This window comes from Pelmatolapia mariae, linkage group LG17 (assembly GCF_036321145.2).
Source record: "Pelmatolapia mariae isolate MD_Pm_ZW linkage group LG17, Pm_UMD_F_2, whole genome shotgun sequence".
Classification (NCBI taxonomy): Eukaryota; Metazoa; Chordata; class Actinopteri; order Cichliformes; family Cichlidae; genus Pelmatolapia; species Pelmatolapia mariae.
The window spans coordinates 2,330,836-2,347,992 of record NC_086242.1 but is presented as its reverse complement, the minus strand read 5'-3'; the positions used below and the strand labels follow the sequence as shown (position 1 = coordinate 2,347,992).

Below are 17,157 nucleotides of genomic sequence, written 5' to 3'. Positions count from 1 at the left end.
GAGTTTAAAATGCCTCAACACATGTCGATGCTCTCAGCTCTTTAGTCATGATCCCACTTTACAATGCAAGGGCAAAGTGTACAGCCAGACAAATTTATACTGGCCCATTTACCCCCCACCACAGTCAGGTATGTCCATACAGCTTATCAGTGACCAAGTTGTGAATTGAGTGCAGGGCAGGGATTAAACCAGCTCCAGCAGGCAGGCAGTGATATGAGGTCACGCAGTTCTCTTTCAACACTTCCACTATCCAGAATGACTGTCGTCATCCCTTCCTGCTGATGTCTGTTAGCCAGCTTAGCATAATCTCCACTAAAAGACACTTGGGAGGGGGGGGGGGGGAACTGGCTTAGTGTGGTAGTGACTGTGGAAAATGGTGGCAGTGAACAGGACACAGCAATTACTCAGGAGCAGGACTAGAGGAAGATGAGGTGGCAGCAAAAGTTAGGCTCACCTGCCGAGTCATGACTTCAAAACAATACAATCTGGAGCAATGTTTGTATTGTTATCGAGCGATACTGGTGTGATAGGAGCGATACTTTTTGTGTTAATTAGTTGATTAATGTCAGAGTTTGCAAACTGATGATTCATCTCAAATCATGACACACCACACCAAAAGAATCTGGTTTAAATGATTTATTAAGAAATGTTACAAATGTGGTCATTTTCTTGCTCTAACAATCCTTCCAGAAGAATCTGCCAATGCCTGACACTTTGAAACCCAAGACGGAAAAAAAAAAAAAAAAAAGATTTTTAGTAAACTGCATGTCTACATACATCAATTTCTTAAGTCACAAAAACAAAAATGTAGTTAGCAGAAGCATGGTTTGTGCGTGTGTGGTGTGTGCACGAGAATGCAACTAAATCTGGCACTGGTTAGATTCAATGACTGAAGCTGTCTGCTACTACTACTATTTTTTTTTTTTTTTTAAACTGGTAAATCAGCAGTGTATAAAAAAATATAAAAAAGGCCATCATTTAAGATCCAAAAAGCAATCCAGCTGGTTTAAAATGACACAAAAAGCCATGATAGGTGTTTATCTACTCGCACTTTTGAATAAGGCTTCAAACTACTGACCTTTAAATGTGTGAGCAAAATTACATTTCCCCCAACAGAAATATTCTTAAATGAAAACATCACCACTCCATACAGCCACCTTTTAAGTAACCAAAAGTAGAACGCTTCTGTGAAAACCTCAAAAGTGACAAATCTTTGAAATGTAAGGGGGAAAAAAGAAGCACTAAATGTGTTGGCATATGACAGAAATGAGGAAGAAACTAAATATATACAGCACAAAAACCATTGTATGCAATATGCAAAGGCGTCATGTTGCTTTGGGCAACAACCCCCCCACCCCCCCTACATATAAGTCGATCTTCACTGAAGACCCCTCGCCCCAACGTCCCCCCACCCCCACACGTATCCGCTCATACACACAGATCATCACGAAACACGATTACGTCACTAAGCCTGTTAGTTTGGGGGGAAAATGAAAATAGGTGAAGCACTGTGAAACTCCAATCCCCTGCTCTCCCTCCTCCCGGTCTTCCCTCAGTCAGAGAGGGGAGACGGGGCTTTGGCGCAGTCGTACCACTCGTCCGTCTCGGGGTTGTATACCTCCACCGTGTTAAGGAACTCGTTTCCGTCGAAGCCACCCACGGCGTAGATGGTGTCGCCCAGCATGGCCACGCCTGCATTGCTGCGAGACGAGGTCATGCTGCCCAGCATCTTCCAATCGTTGCAGGCGGGGTCGTACATCTCCACGCAGCGAAGAGCGTGGGTGCCGTCGAAGCCGCCGACAACAAACAGTTTGCCTATCGAGAGCCAGAGATGCCAACGTCAGGGAAGTCTGACCAAGAACGGTTCAGTCTGAAAGGCAGGTCTAGCTTTTCGTATCTGTGGACTCACCTGCATGAACGGCAACGGCGGCCCCTCTGCGAGCCACATTCATGGGAGCTATCAGAGTCCAGGTGCTGTTCTCGGGGTTGTAGCGCTCCACGGTGTTCAGGCAATTCCACGACTCTGCCCCGCCAATCGCATACATGAAGCCGTCCAACTCGCACACTGCTGCCTGGTGCCTCCCTGAAATCATATTCGCTCAATGAATACTGCTTTTCATCTCACCTTAGGCTGCAAAAAAAGTCACAAAATCCACTGTGGATACACACTGATGTTGAGGGAGGCACAGTTGGTCCAGGTTTTGGCCACAGGGTCAAAAGCGTCACAGTTCTTCAGACCCTTCTGCCCGCAGGGATCCGACCCTCCCACAACATAGAGTTTGTTGTTCAAGGAGCAGACACCTTTGAGAGAGATGACAGCGATGAGTTGAACCATCATTGAAGACTTGAGACATTTTTTCTAGACAAGGAAAAATGACATGAATGCACAGTGGACCGACCTGCGTTGCAGCGATTCGTCCTCAGCTCTGGTACTTGAGTCCACTCATCAGTGCGTGGATCGTATTTCTCCCCACAGCTCAGCTCATCAGAGTGTCCGTTTGAACCTCCAATCACGTAAAGCTGACCCTGCAAGAGGTCATTAGACCCTTTCACACTTCCAATTTTTGCAACATTAAGTGCCTACTAACAGAAATGTAACAAACATATTTGAACAAGAGGAGTAGAGAAATATTTAAACAGGACAACTAATCCTGTTTGAGCAGGTGCAGCTACACTCCCGGGCGGATATTAAAATGTCGCTGTAATCCAGAACAAATAAACCTGACATAAGATAAATGCTAAAACTCTACCATGAGCACGGCCATCTGGAAACGAGCCCTTGGAGTCCGCATGGGTGCGATGAAAGTCCAGCGGTCCTCCTTGGGGTCGTAACACTCGACAGTCCTCAGACACTCCTCTCTGTTGTAGCCCCCTGCAGGAACACAAAGAGGCACCACGGTCAATAACTCCCTTATATAAACTCAAAATATTAATCAGCGCAAAACCTACATGTCCAGTGAGAACAAAGTGTGTACGTCTGTCTGTGCTGCACTATAACCTACAAGTACACACCCCACAAAAAGAGAAAGCAGTAAGGCTAATGGATGATTTGCCAACCTGCTGCAATGAATTTTCCATTCAAGGCTGCGGTGCCCAGGCCGGAGCGAGCATAATGCATGGGTGAGAGCGGTTGCTCTTCGAGCTCTTCTGGCTGGGCCTCGAAGCTGAGGCTCTTCATCAAGCAGGGAGTGGCAGAGGGAGATGTCTGAGGGCTGTTGCGACCGTGCAAGAAGATCACACACAGCACACCGTCCAGCACAGCCAGACACAAGTAGTTGTTGTCTAGGAGTAAGATTAGGGATGGTTAGGCAACAAAAAGTTTGTTTTTCATGTACAGCATGTGGTGTTTATTCCACCCAAAGGGAAGTTCTTTCTGATTGCACAGGTTAATGGACTTACTTGCGGTCTTCTCAGAGGCGATGTATTTCCACTCTCTCCTGGCGGTCTGCTTTGGGGCGTTTGCTGCTTGGTTGGAGGGAGACAGGCTTCCTGAAGAGCTGCAGCTCATCTGTCGCTGGTCGCTCTCCCGTACAGGTTTCTTCTGCAAGAGTATATTGCAGCTACAGAAACCAAGCTTGCACCACAGGCCCCAACAGTGGCCAACGCCAGCCAATTCCATCCCAGCCTACTCTTTGATCCAGCTGCTCTAACGTAGACGTAGCATGATCTTGCCGGAGCAAGTACCAAAATCTCACTTCCCCATATCTGAAGCCAGCTACAGCAGCTACTACAGCAGTGTCAGACCACGACACAATTTAAAGGAGGCCGATAAAAACCTGAAACAGCAACTGTCCACACTCAGCTGGCTGAGATTAGCTTAATAAACACAATGCGGTTTTAACATATGCTCAACAGCACTGCCAGGCCGGCATCATTGGTCATGTTCTACGTTACATTAGCTCTTACATTGTGGCTAAATTATGGTACAAATGAGCCATATATACTTTTAGCCAGAAAGGGACCATGTAGTCTTTTATGCATGGTCAGGCACAAGCTGTATGCCGCACGCTGCCAAGCAAAGTGTGGTAGAGGCGGTGAAGCCAGGCACAAGCTGTTGAGTACCTGCACAAACTGAAGGTGGTCCTCCTCGCCACCAAACACCTCACTGTGCCCCTCAATCACCAGCCCTCCATCCACCAGCTTATGGTCAGGTGAGTAGTACAGCGTTTGCACCTGAAAGACAAACAGGAACAACACACCCATGTGGCTGTCTCCATGGCAATACACTGAGAGCCCCTTATAAGGGGGAGGGGAGGAAAAAAAAAAAAAAAAAGAAGGGGGAGGAGAGGCAGTGCTGTAAAGAGGAGAGGGGGGGAGGGACAGAGACCTGGATCTTCTGCTGTTTGAATAGAAAGGCTTCCTTTAAAGACACACATACCACCAGCACTGCACAGAGTGTGTTAGGCGTTCAAGCGCAAGAAGATGTCGGCCGAACGTGACAGTGCTTCTCCTTAATTTCCATCTATGAACAGAGGGAGTTGGTAAAAAAAAGAAAAAGAAATAATAAAATACGAAGCTCCATCTGGAAAGATCTTCTGTGAAGAATGAAGAAGAGGAGCTGCATGTGGCACACTTCCCACATCGGCTACTTCAAAATTCAGCCTCTAGTTGAAGGTGTTACTGTGACAGCAGCCACAACGGGCAGGCAAATCCAGATGCCTAACAACAGTGCAGGTAAAACAACTTTGCTGGGACATAACAGATTAAATCCACCAGGAGACGCAAGCAGTCAGATGTATTCTGTTGAGGCTGCTGGAGTCACTCAGCTGCCCATCTTTAGGGCAAATAAAAAATTAAAAAAGGCAAAGGATTGATGTGTGTGTATTTTAGAAATGTTTTTAACATGAATTTATGTGCAGTAACGGGGTATTCAATTGCATGTATCGCTTGCAAGGGAGATGATGAACCATGTGTTCTGATAAATGTGGAAATGGGATTCATGTGCATGTATGCCATGGACAGATGGGGACACAGTGTTGTTTGGCTGCAAAGAGAAGCTGCTGAGGGGCAGTTGTGCTCCTCTCCTCCCTCCCTTTTCTCTGACTCATTACCCTGGTGGCTCAGTCCTGGCTCCTCAGTCTGGTCTCCTGCTGCTGCTAATAAACCTACAGGAGATATAAATCAACGGGGAGGAGTGCCTGTTAGTGCTGCAGCAACAAACGTGCACCTGTTCAGATAGCAAAAAGTGAAAAATCAGAATCAAGGGTCAGACCTTTGAGTGTGTGTGTGTTCATAGGAGGAGAGGAGCACCGTAATACTCAGATGGGGTTGCATGTAAACCAACCACATACCCAAAAGAGAATATTGGAAAAACAAACAAACCAAAAATATATATATATATAAGACAAGAGCAGACAGCAGCTCTTTTGGGCTCACCTCTAATTTGTAGTAGGGTTCAGGGGTACAGAGTTTCTTACTGCAAACACTTCAACAAATCAGAGGGAACAAAAAAAGAACAATGCTGATAGAACAGCATGAAAATGGCATGCCATTTCTACTTCAGCCTCCTTAATGACTTCTTAATGTCAAAAACAGGAGGAGTTAAGAGGGAGGGGAAGGGGGAAGGCAAGAATGCAGATTAGTATGAGAGCTGAGACGGCACACCCGGATACTGACCTCCTCCATCAGTCGTTCCAATTGGTCACCGTTCTCCCACAGGCTACGCTGCACCCAGTTGAGAACCTTCGAGTAGAGCTTGCCATTGCTGGGCAGGGTGAGGTTGTCTTCTAGCATTACCTCCAACTGTAAACACGGAGCGAGGAGGTGAAACAGGAGTCGTGCACGGCAGAAATAAAGTGAGCGTGTAACAGAAAATGAATACCACGACCTTTACTGGGTAGTTGGGAACCTCATCTTACTGAATGATTAGCATTTTACCTTGCCATCATGGTGAAATCACAGGATATTAAGTTGTTTGGGAATCACCTCATCAATTATTAAACCAGTCAAGCTTGTGGTTGAAGCTGAATAAGAAGTTCAATAACTGTGACTAAGAAGAATAATGTGGCTTTTCTTACGATAAGACATTCGTTTGTATCAAATGCCAATTTCAGCTCTTCTCTCAGCATAATGCAATCCTATAATAAAGGAAATCACATGCAGGTTTATATTCCAACCTTACAAAACTGGAGAGGCTCACTTTGACTCTCAACCACGGGGTTAATTCAGTCCAGTATGAACAAAAGCCTCACGTTAGCCTGCTGTGTTTCACGTCCTGCACACTCAACAGGATTTGAGTGTAATGATTAAAGGGCACACGTTCATACTGTAAGTATTGTTAATCTTGCGTTAGAGTCAGAAAGGTATAAATGTAAACCTTAATCCTGAGTTATTTCACTAAGACCTCCAGCACTAACTATAGCTACAGAGACAAGACTGTTAACGGAGGCTTACAATGTATCACTTCGTCGTTACAGAATGGCTCAAATGCACTTAAATAAACAGTCAATAAATACTTAAATATTTAACTACATGTGTGATCCTTTATGCCAGTACCTTAAGGCGGGGAAGTTTAAGGAAGTCCTCCTGTTCAGACACTTCCAGTAGATGGTCTTGGATGAAGGCATCTACCTGGGACAAAAATCTAGCATCTCCCATGGAGCTGGCAAAGTTTCGAAAGGAGATGGCATTCTGGGAATCCAATTTAGACAGCAGGTAGTCGCCACAAATCTGAAGTGAGCGGAACATATTGGGATTAATAACTGAGGAAATAACCTTTTTAAGGATGATGGGGGAGAAAATTGTGATGAATGGGGCCAGTGAGGAAAAACATACCTGTTTGACTCGCTCCATTTTGAACCTTTTGGCTGCAGAGTAAACTTCCTTGACCAGCTCCTTGTCTGCCTTGAGTCTATTACACAGAAAACGCAAAGTCGTTATCAACCAAAGGCTAAGAATCATAAAGAGATGGGCGTAAGGGTCAAAGGTCAGAGCTGCTACTGACTGGGCAGTATAGGCGTAGTTTAGCAAGATCTCCACAGCCTCTGGGTCCAAGTCCTCAAAAGTGACATGCGAGACTCCATGAGACTCGATGTCACTGTTAAAGATCTCAAACAGGTAGGGACTGCAGCAAGCCAGAACTGCACGGTGGGCCATGAGTTCGTGACCACACACCTGGGCAATAAAGAGAAAGAAGGGTCACTCAATCAGGATCGGGGGGGGGGAATGCATAAAAGATCACAGTGGGTAAAACTAATAAAGTTAAAATGAAAAGCAATTGAGTTTTTTTAACAACATGTATTTAAAGGTTAATCAGTGGAATAAGTGGTCATTTGTCCTCTGGAGCACACCCTACTGCACCTCAGCTCACAGAAGTTCACAGAATAACTCGGTGGCTTTTCTGAGAATATGCAATGGACCATGCAAGTGTTTCTGCAATAAACCATACCTGCAGCCTAACATCACAGAACTGCCCGTTTTTCCTCAGGGCATTCATTTTGGCCACGGTAGAGTCCAGGAAACTTTCATCCTCAAAGATCAAATAACCGTTTTGAATCATCTTGGAAAAATTTTGACAAATTATCTAAGGAAAAAAGAAAGGAGAAAAAATAAATAAATAAAAAAAAAAAAAAAAAAAAAAATGTGCATTTAGTCAAGCACTAATGAATATCTTCTGCAGTGTGAGACATGCTTTCAGGTATGTAGGATCGTAAACGCTGGCTTATTTCATTGACGACTACACAGGATTAGGATTAGGCGTCTGCAACGTGCACTGTCAATTATAATCCTTGCATTAGTGGTTGTCTTACCTAATAGAGAATAATTCAAATCCAGGGAAGCACCACTGCTGAGAGCAGAACAGGAAACAAACGTAGGCACCAGGCAAAGCAGACTAAGATCGCTGTGAGAACTAAGTCTTCTTCACCCAGGGAGAGGGATGGGAAGTTGTCAGAAGAAATGCCAGCTGACCACTGAGCAGAATGGAGAGGGGAAGCAGCCACAAGGACAAACTATCAGGCTTGAAGCGACTGCAATCGAGTCCTTGGTATCCCGTTGGCTATAGAGTAGTACTTATTCTGTGTTTGTTGCACATTATAACCTGCATGGGGGAAAAAAAAGGAGAAGGAAAAGAGGGAGTTAAGTTCTTGCTTAGTTTTTAAATGGATGCTGCATGTTCTTGGCATTCAGGCAATGTGAGCATGAGTCAGTTCCACGTGGTAAGAAAGTGAGCGCTGCACTCCCTTCTCTTTGGAAAATAGCTTTGGAAACAAACAAGCAGAGCTCAGTTTTCCTCAATAGTCACAAGACTGCTTACAAAATTCAACAAAAGATAAATCAGACCACTTGATCCCATCACATTTAAGAAACTGTTATCCCAATATCCTATAAAGCATGGAGCCTGCAGCACTGGTAGCCAAGCACCATATACTCCTCCCTTGCAACACTCCATTTGGCTCTTTAAATCTCCACACCTGCTGATAAGGCCAAGCAAGACCATTTAATCCATCTCATGTCTTCAGCTTCATGTCCCCTTCTCTCCGAGGCAAGGCTCCATCAGCTCTATGTTATATGACAGGCCTACTCGGCTAGCTCCTCCCTATAGGAACCTTTATAATCAGGCACTGACCTATAAGGAAGATGCAGGAGGAAACGACCTGTGACATGTGAAGCTTCATATAATAACAATAATACATTTTATTTAAAAATAGTGCCTTTCAGAACACCTAAGGACACTGTACAGCAAATACAGCATATACATGTAACCCTAGTGCACCACCCCACCCACAAATCACATCACACCTAGTAAAGATCCTCCCCGTCAGACATTTCGATCCAATATTAAAAAACAAATTTAGATTTCACCAAAAAGTAAAGCAGAGGGATACCTAAACTGACCCCGAAACACAAGATTATCTCAGTTTAACAAAAAGATTTTAACAGAAGTAAACACAGCTGGTCCAATCATGTGGCTAACCAACTCACCATTCTGCCACCTGCAGACTGAAGCTCAGTAAACATAAATAAAATTGTGTTTTATTACTAAACCACATGGGGAGAGGGCAAGACGGACCATGGCAGGTGCACCAAATAGCAAGGCATTTGCGGGCACCCTCAGTTTGTACAAGACTCCAACTTGCATGCAGAATGAACTCATTTAAAAAGGTGTCAACCTAACTAAGTGGTACACATGCAATGCACCTGTCATTTTGATTGGTTGTTTTTTTTGTAGTTACTAAAAACTCCCGTAGCAGATTACTGCAGCCCTATTCTCAAAAAAGACACACATGACTCTAGGAAGCATTTCGACCGTGTGCCCTTTTCTGACACCCAGCTAAAATACAGCTGTTCTACATTTGACTTCACTGCTAACCCGATAAAGACACAGCAAAAGACCAGACTGACAATGAGGCAGACAAACAGCATGGTCTTTGTAAGCCGCTGCTGAAATAACAACCATGTTATCCGCTGTCAGATAGTTCGGAGGAAACAAACACATTCTTTCCAAGCCAAGGTCATGTGTGAATGACACATTTGTAATAAAGGAACAAAAAGGAGAGAAAACTATTCATTTGTACTCTGCTTTTTAAAAACATTTATTTTTCCAGCTAACTTTGAATAAAGTGCATGTTTGTTTTTACTGCAACATTAGAAAAGGATCAATAAAAACAGTATGAATACATGAATCAATCTTAAACTTCTATCCGATATCATTTACAATCACACTCGCAGAGCAAGTACACACTGTGCCAGATCAACAAAGTAAAAGTACTCAAATCCAGTGACCTACTAAACTCATAACCATACTGTTAGCAGTTTTATAAGCAAGTAATGGAAGGAGGATCTATTTTAAGAAGGGATTACTGTGCTTCAGGCTGAATCCAACAGTTTCTTTACCTCCACTGCAACCCACAAAGGGACATGAATAAATCGGGACAATTCAAGTCTGAGGGACAAAATTATGATTTTTTTTTTAAAAACTATTAAAAATGAATGCATTTTCCTGAAAAAGCATTACACTACTTGTCAGTCAGTACTGATTTATTTTTTTGCAAGTGCTGGAGTGATGCTACTTGCGTGCAGTATAAAAATTAAAGCCAGAAAGCATCAAGATGTGTCATGTTGCGCAACTGTTTTGTTTTTGGGAAAGAGAGCTAATTGGCAAATGTGTGAACCTGCCAATAATGTGTGCCAAAGCACACTGAAAAAAAGCAAAGCTCGGTGGCACATTCTAGAAAATAGGCTTTTTACAATGCAATGAACAGCACGCACAGCGAGACTGGCACAGAAAGCTATAATTCAGCCCGTCTGCATGTGGACGGAGGGTACGCTGACCTATTTTTGAGTCGTTACGCAACATCTGGCAGAAGACTCCCTGAGAAGGAACAAATGCTGTGAACTCCTCCACAGGCCTGGGTCCACCACACTGGCATATTGCCTCGTTTCCCTTCCCTTTTTCCCACCAAGAACTTCACCCAAAACTCTGGCAGCCAAAACCACACCTTCAACTTTCCAGATAGTTCTTTAACAGAGTTTCCATCTTAAACCCAGCTTTCCTGACACAAGGACCTGGTGTATTTGGATCATTTTAAACCACTAACACAGTTATTCTGGGAACCAGTAAATGTTTATTGTATCAGGCTTGACAGACTGTGTAAGAAATTGTTGCCTGTGGCTGTCCTTTGGGGCACAAGTCAGGATCAAAACTTGTATCACATCAGACACTGAGCAAGCAGTAAAATACGAAGGGGGGGGGGGGGGGGGTCGGGGCGCATGGTTGATGAGCTTCAAATGCTGATGTACAGGCAGGCTTGAAAGCCACTAAACAAAGGAGGGAGAACAATAGCCTGCAAGAGAACGAGTGACACTGTTCACAACTTTGTCACAGAGAACAGCTCTGAATGAATCCTCTCTCCGTTTTTCCATCTGATTAGACAGGCACAAAGAATGCTGGTAGGAAAGCTGAACAATCAATGCTTGTTAGGCAGCCCTCTTGTGGTGAAAAGAGGCACTGCTTAATATTACACCCAGTTTTCACCGTGTGGAAATTTACCGCCTGTAACACGTCGCAAAGGGAATCTACTAAGGGTGAACAACAATAACAAAAAGCATTATACACCCAGCTGCCTCTGTAGCTTATTAAAACACAGTCATTCCTACGCTGGAACATGTCTGTAGTTGAAATCCATTCCAATAAGCTACAAGGTGAGGAGGCCGTCAAATGCATATAAGGAGCAAACCAACACCCCCCCCCCCCAAGTCAACTACTGGCCATCTCATTAAAATAACAAGTCTGCAAATAAAAGCACTAATGCGTGTGAGCACAACTGATCAGACTGCATATATACGCACACACTCCATTTATCACATACCGGACATACATTAAGGTTCCCGTTAAATGTTTATTTTTAGCCCTTTCATTAAATCAGTGTGTTACTAGGGAATTTTCCACGTGACTGTTAGCTTCAGAAACCGATTAACAGCACAGTAGGTCAAATACTACCATGGCGTTAGGCAGCATGCAGCCAATGAGACGCTAAATACCAAATCGTTTTAACCTCCTTAACTAGAGAAAACGATCAAGGGTAATCAATAAGCCCCAGTGGCAAAAACGGGGCATCAGTACTGTGGCAAGACTGGTCACAGCCCACAGAATGTGGCTAAACTACATGAAGGGTCAGTAAAGGACAGCGTGTCCCACCCTAACTACCTACTATTTCTCGAAGGGTAAATCTTGCAATTTGATTTGATTGTTTGTCTCGTCGCTATTATGCAGTGCCATTCAATAACCCCGTCTCTCCTTCCCTCCTACTCCTCTCTGGCGAGAGGAAACCACCACCAGGGCCATGTCTGGCGATGATCCAGAAGTCATATAGCCACTCTAAATACAATCCCGCCACCGGAAACTGAGTCAGGAAAGGGACCCCCCCCGCCCTAAAGTACCAGATTAGGTTAAATCGATTTTTTTTCTCCAAAGACTACAAAGGAAGACGATACAAATACCTCTGCATTTACTCGACCTACGCATGGGCATGCAGGTGGAATGAACAGCTAGGAAGTCACGGAGAGATGGATCCGAGGGAAGCGCATGTTAGCCTTTTTTTAAGCTAGCAACCTGCTTCCTAGCTCGGTAACCACGGGGCAGCTACACCAGCAATAAATTCAGACACTGTGTTTTATTCAGTAATTACATCTAAAATAACAATACTCTTCTGTTACCGGTCAGTGTTAGCTTATTGCAGTCATCAGTAACGCTAACCTGAAAGCTGCGGCTGGGGTAAATTGTCCGCGACTCTCCGCTACGAGGGAGCATTGCGCGGCATTTTCAGCGGTTGTCGCACAAACCCGATAAATGCGAAAATTACCATTTATTTTAAGCTCCAAAATACACATCTAACAGCTGTTTTACGGCCGTGCTAGTGCCCAACAACCCATACAACAGCTTTTCCACGCGTTAACAGCTGACTACACGTCGAAGCCATCAAGCGACATCAGTTCATCTCTGAATTATTTTTAAGAGAGAGAACAGTCTTACCTGAGGCGTTTGATAACAAATGATATGAGACATATTTAATGCGAATTCAGACTTGGTGGAGTCGAGCTGGAGAAAAGACGCAACGCGGCTACAGGCACGGCGTGTGGAGCTAACGGTAGGTCTTTTCTTCCTCAGTAAAGGACCGTCGACACTCAGTCAAACTTCGACTGTCTCTGTGCCAGAATGGCCGAGCAGCGCTAAAATGAGAACGCGCGCTCCCGAGAACCGCCACTCCGCCCCCCGCGTCACCGAGCGTGGGCGGTCCTTAACGCCCACTCTGAAAATGATGAAATCCAGGTTGTAGCAAAGCGCGGTGGATTATTAGGAACACATTGAGAAAGACGGTTTTATTTATTTTTATTTTATTTATTCATTATTAATTTATTCATGAAACATTTTCAGTTTAATATTTTTAATAACTAGTCCTAAAAACTCTTTTAAAAAGGCTCATTCCTCGATTATAATTAACTGTTGCGTTTAAGGTATTTCTAAGCAACTTTTCAGAGTGTGGTTGCTATGGAGATGATGACCTTTGTTAATAAAATTTCCTCAAAATTGAATCACCTTACAGTATATACCACTCCTCGTATGATTATCATGGAAATATGAAAATGTGTTCATTTTATTGATTCGCCTGTGGTTTTTCCTACGTTTATCTAAACCTCTTTCATCCAGTGGAAGCAGTTCCGAAAGCCCGATATCAGCAAAACATCTACAGTGAAACAAGATTAAATTGGCCTTATAGTGTCCTGTTTGAATAGGATAGTCTTTTATCTTCTCTGTCTTTTGAATGTACCTACCAAAATTTACTTGCTATTACTCATATACTGATCCTATGAGTCATGACAGCAAGCTCTAACTATTACCACAAGTGATGTCCATTAAAAAGGAACATCCAAACTAAACCGTGGCTGCTACTGCAAGGACGTCATTGTAGAAGAGCCCATTCACCTGCTGTGACTGAATGGAGCTTAGTACAAACTCAGTGCGTCAGTAATTAGATTAGAGGATAGGAATCACTTCCATAGCCACGTGTCAGTCAGTCAGTCAGTCAGTATCTGCACTGTGAGCATGTCTATTTGTCTGCAGCACAAGAGCATGTGTTGGTAACCGCAGCGATAAAAGCCGCAGTCAGAGTTTAGCCATCACATATAAGGTATCAACACAGCATAGTCTATTCATAACAGCTCTTGTGCTGGTATTATTACCACAACACGCGATACTTCCATCCATGTAGGTTAACATTCCTGACAAGGTGAGATAAGTTATTGCTGGCTAATGTTCAAGAAAATAAATGAGTGAATGACAAAGATGGAGCCTGTATAATATTTGAACTCTGTATGTTTTTGCAGTGATGTCTCTCTGGACTGCAGAGGAAGCGCTTCTCCACAGACAGCTAAGGAAACCAAGCAATTCCAAAATCAAAGCACCAAGGATCTAACAGAACAACCTGACCTTCATGCATCAGTGATACATTTCTCCCTGTCACTGTTAAAACACTTGTATGAACATTTAAACATGACAATCAAAGTTAAAGTAGCATAAATGTTTGAATTCCATCCTAACAAAGAGAGACATTCAACCATTCACACCTATGGCCAGTTTTCAGTTTCTCCCACTGAGAACGCTACATCCAGACAAACAGAATCAACTTTTTGGGATTTCCTTACCTGGATGATTGAGCATGCATTAAGACACATGATGTGCTCACTGTAAGCTTTCTATTTGCAAAATCACTTTCATGCCCGTGTGGAATAGGGAATGAAGAGCTCTTGGCAGGCAACACAGTGCCTGGAGCTTCAGACACAGCGATTATAGCTGGAAAGCAGCCAAACAATCCAAATAATCTGTTAGTTTCTTAAGGAGGTGTTTTTAGCAGTCGGCTTGAAAGAAGAAAAATGAGTAGCCAGAGGGATACATTTCCAAAACATCCCCGATATTAAGAAAAACAGCCCAAAACTTTGTATTTAAAATATTCTGTTTTAGCTTAGTTGTGTACAAAAGCTGTAGTCAATTCTGAAGTGTTAGTTTGCAGTGTGACTTATATTTTAAGTGTCCACGGCACTTTATTATTATAATGCCTTTTATTGGAATGAGCAGAATAAAATCAAGGTTAAATTATAAATGATAAAAGCTACAACATCAACCCAAACAACGCATGAAATGTTAACCAGATGGAAAGCTTAAAATCCCAGCTGTTAGTAGTGCAGCCTCAAAGGCAGAGAAGAAATACAGATAAAAGAACATCTTATGAGCGCTGCAGAGCGTCCTGTGAAAAACTAAGGGCACCCTTACAGCTTCCAATTAACAATAAAGGTTGTAGGTTGCAGCCGGATGCTGCTAATTAAACCATTGATTAACTGATCCTCAGCACGAGTGACATCTCTATAAAAGCAGACGTTCTGGCAGCTTGCTGGTCTGGAGCATTCAAGTGTATATTAGCACAGCTGTTCAGAAATAGCAGAATCAGCTAAGAGCTACATCTCTTGGCTGCAGGCCTCAGTTAGCATGTTAAAAGTTCAAGTTCATGACAGCAAAATTAGATAAACCTGAACAAGTATGAGGTGGGGGTTTTTTAGAGAGAAGAGGTTGAAAAGGGAAGATGGAGGAGTGATGATCTGAGTTTGCTTTGCAGTCACAGGACTGGAGCACCTTGCAGTCACTGACCATGAACTCCTCTGTTTACCAAAGTATGTTAGAGTCTCATGTGAAGCCATCTGTCTGACAGCTAAAGCTTGGCCTGAACTGGATCATGCACCGGGACAATGATCTCAAGCAAATGACATTATATAATCCAAATGTATTTATGTGGTTATCTGTCATTCTTCACTGTAAAACAGATAAAGCTGAATCTCTGTGCTGTATAATTCCTCTCAGCTAATCTCCATACGTCACTGCTCTTCTCTTTTGCAGCATTACTTGTTACTAATAGTATTTCTTATTTTGTGTTACTTTGTCTTGTGTATATAGCATTTATAAATAAGATATTACTTTGTCGTGAAGATGCGTTTTATCTCTGACGTGTTGACATTAATTATTGAATCAAGTCCAAAATAATAATTTTAAGTATTTATTGCCTGTTTTACAATGCCAGCACAACGGACGCAGCCCTTATTTCACTGAGTCATCTTGGCGCCCGTTCTTTCTACAGAGATTTGTTCATTGGAGCTGCATAAATGTGTTCTGACAAGGACACTATGAATATTTTAGGTATCTGAGCCCGGCTGTAACACGTGTCTGATCCTTGCGTGTATGAAGTTGAATACAAGCAGGAGGATGAAGTCCTGTCAGGAGTTTAGAGAGGCTCTGCAGTGTTTGGAAACTTTGAAAATTCCACACGTGAAAACTTCTTTTGAAAGCAAACCGCTTCGTGCTAGCTGTGGTCTTACCAACCATTTGCATCTGTCTTATTTTGCAAAATATGATGCGGACTCATTTATTATAGCGAGCTCTCTATTTTTCTTAGTATACCGACTATATCATTCCCCCGGATTTAATGTGCTTCAGTTCTTCTGTCATTGTGGTAAATTGTAGTTGGAGCATCAAACGTGAGTGTGCCTTTCAGAGTCACTAAACTGTGCAAAATGTAGAGTTTTGTTTCTAACGACGTCCTAACCCTTCACCCTCTGGGCACTGGAAAAGGAGAGCAGCGCCACGTGAGCTGGAGTCACACAGTCCTCTGATAAGGTAGATAAACTGCAAAACACAACAGCGTAAATTCGATGACGGGCTGAAGATACTGGCAAAAAAAAGTGGGTTTTCAGTGGGTCAAAGGTTAGATTTGGTTGTGTGCATTCTGTGTCCCTCTGTGTTGAGAATCACCTGTATTCACTTCCTAAAACTCCACCCTGTAATCTTGTGTTAACGCAGATATTTTGGTTTTCTTTTTTTAAAGCAGTGTTGTTCTCTCAAAGGAGACACTCAGTGTAATGAAATTAAATCCAGTGCATTATTTCTGTGACAGGTTTTCCAATGCTTGCTGATGTTGTGCTTTCTCCAAATGAAAGAACAAACCCCTCAGTTTGTGATGGTGACGTTGCAGGTAGGTTTTGCTTTGCTGCAGCTGAGGATGGTTTGCATCAGCAAAGACTCTGATCTGGAAAATGTGAAGGAGGGCGTTTTATAACTTTTCCTGCTGATAAAGACCTCCCCGATGCCCATTCATGCTACACCAAGGTAAATAAGTAAAAGTAATTTAATGAGAGAAAAGTCTTGTTTTTTTTCACTACTGTGCAAATTTTAAAGGCGAAAAAAAAGTAGATGTACTATTGTAATTGCAGTTTTTCTTACATTAATTGTGCAGTTAAACATCTTTACACCGACAGATATGAGTGTTTCCTTGGTCTGGGCCAGTTTGATATCCCTGACAAACATTATGTTAGATGACAAAGTGAAATTCATTTTAACCCCTAAATTCACCATGAAGTCCTCCCGTACTTTTCATGTAATCACGGTGACTATGTGAGTGCACAACTGACCAAAAGTGACCACATTAGAAATATTTAGACACTTATGTACGACTGTGGTATGTTAGCTATGTTACAGCGGTCATGAACCTTGAACCTGAGCGGCATCGTCTCCTGCCCTTTGACCTCTATGTTGAAACAGTGGCAAGTGAATCAGTGAGTGTCTCTTCTGCCTCTCATGAAACTACTTCTTCATAATTATCAACAGAAGCTCATAGT

The 17,157-nt window shown here is 43.0% G+C and overlaps 1 protein-coding gene across 2 annotated transcripts; it reads right to left on the bottom strand.

Moving 5' to 3' along the window:
* Window positions 1–1,400: 1,400 nt before the first annotated feature.
* ivns1abpa (influenza virus NS1A binding protein a) lies at window positions 1,401–12,659 on the bottom strand. Of its 2 annotated transcripts, XM_063500712.1 has the most exons (15): window positions 12,473–12,658; window positions 7,749–8,038; window positions 7,388–7,522; window positions 6,944–7,113; window positions 6,775–6,850; window positions 6,496–6,669; window positions 5,617–5,742; window positions 4,063–4,173; window positions 3,400–3,541; window positions 3,058–3,282; window positions 2,751–2,872; window positions 2,400–2,526; window positions 2,170–2,301; window positions 1,910–2,083; window positions 1,401–1,815 (listed from the first exon to the last, which is right to left on the bottom strand). In XM_063500712.1, the coding sequence occupies exons 3-15, from the start codon at window positions 7,496–7,498 to the stop codon at window positions 1,553–1,555; spliced, it is 1,953 nt and encodes a 650-aa protein (XP_063356782.1). In that variant the 5' UTR covers window positions 7,499–7,522; window positions 7,749–8,038; window positions 12,473–12,658; the 3' UTR covers window positions 1,401–1,552. The 2 variants fall into 2 exon arrangements, with proteins under 2 accessions (XP_063356782.1, XP_063356781.1); XM_063500711.1 differs by having other exon boundaries at window positions 6,775–7,113; window positions 12,473–12,659.
* Window positions 12,660–17,157: the final 4,498 nt, after the last annotated feature.

Coding starts and splice junctions, on each gene's coding strand:
- ivns1abpa (XM_063500711.1), bottom strand. CDS start 7,498: ATGATTCAAAACGGTTATTTGATCTTTGAGGATGAAAGTTTCCTGGAC. Junction 4,174..5,616: donor TGGAACGACTGATGGAGGAG/GTCAGTATCCGG, acceptor TTTGTCTTTCAG/GTGCAAACGCTGTACTACTC. Junction 2,084..2,169: donor CTGTGCCTCCCTCAACATCA/GTGTGTATCCAC, acceptor ATATGATTTCAG/GGAGGCACCAGGCAGCAGTG.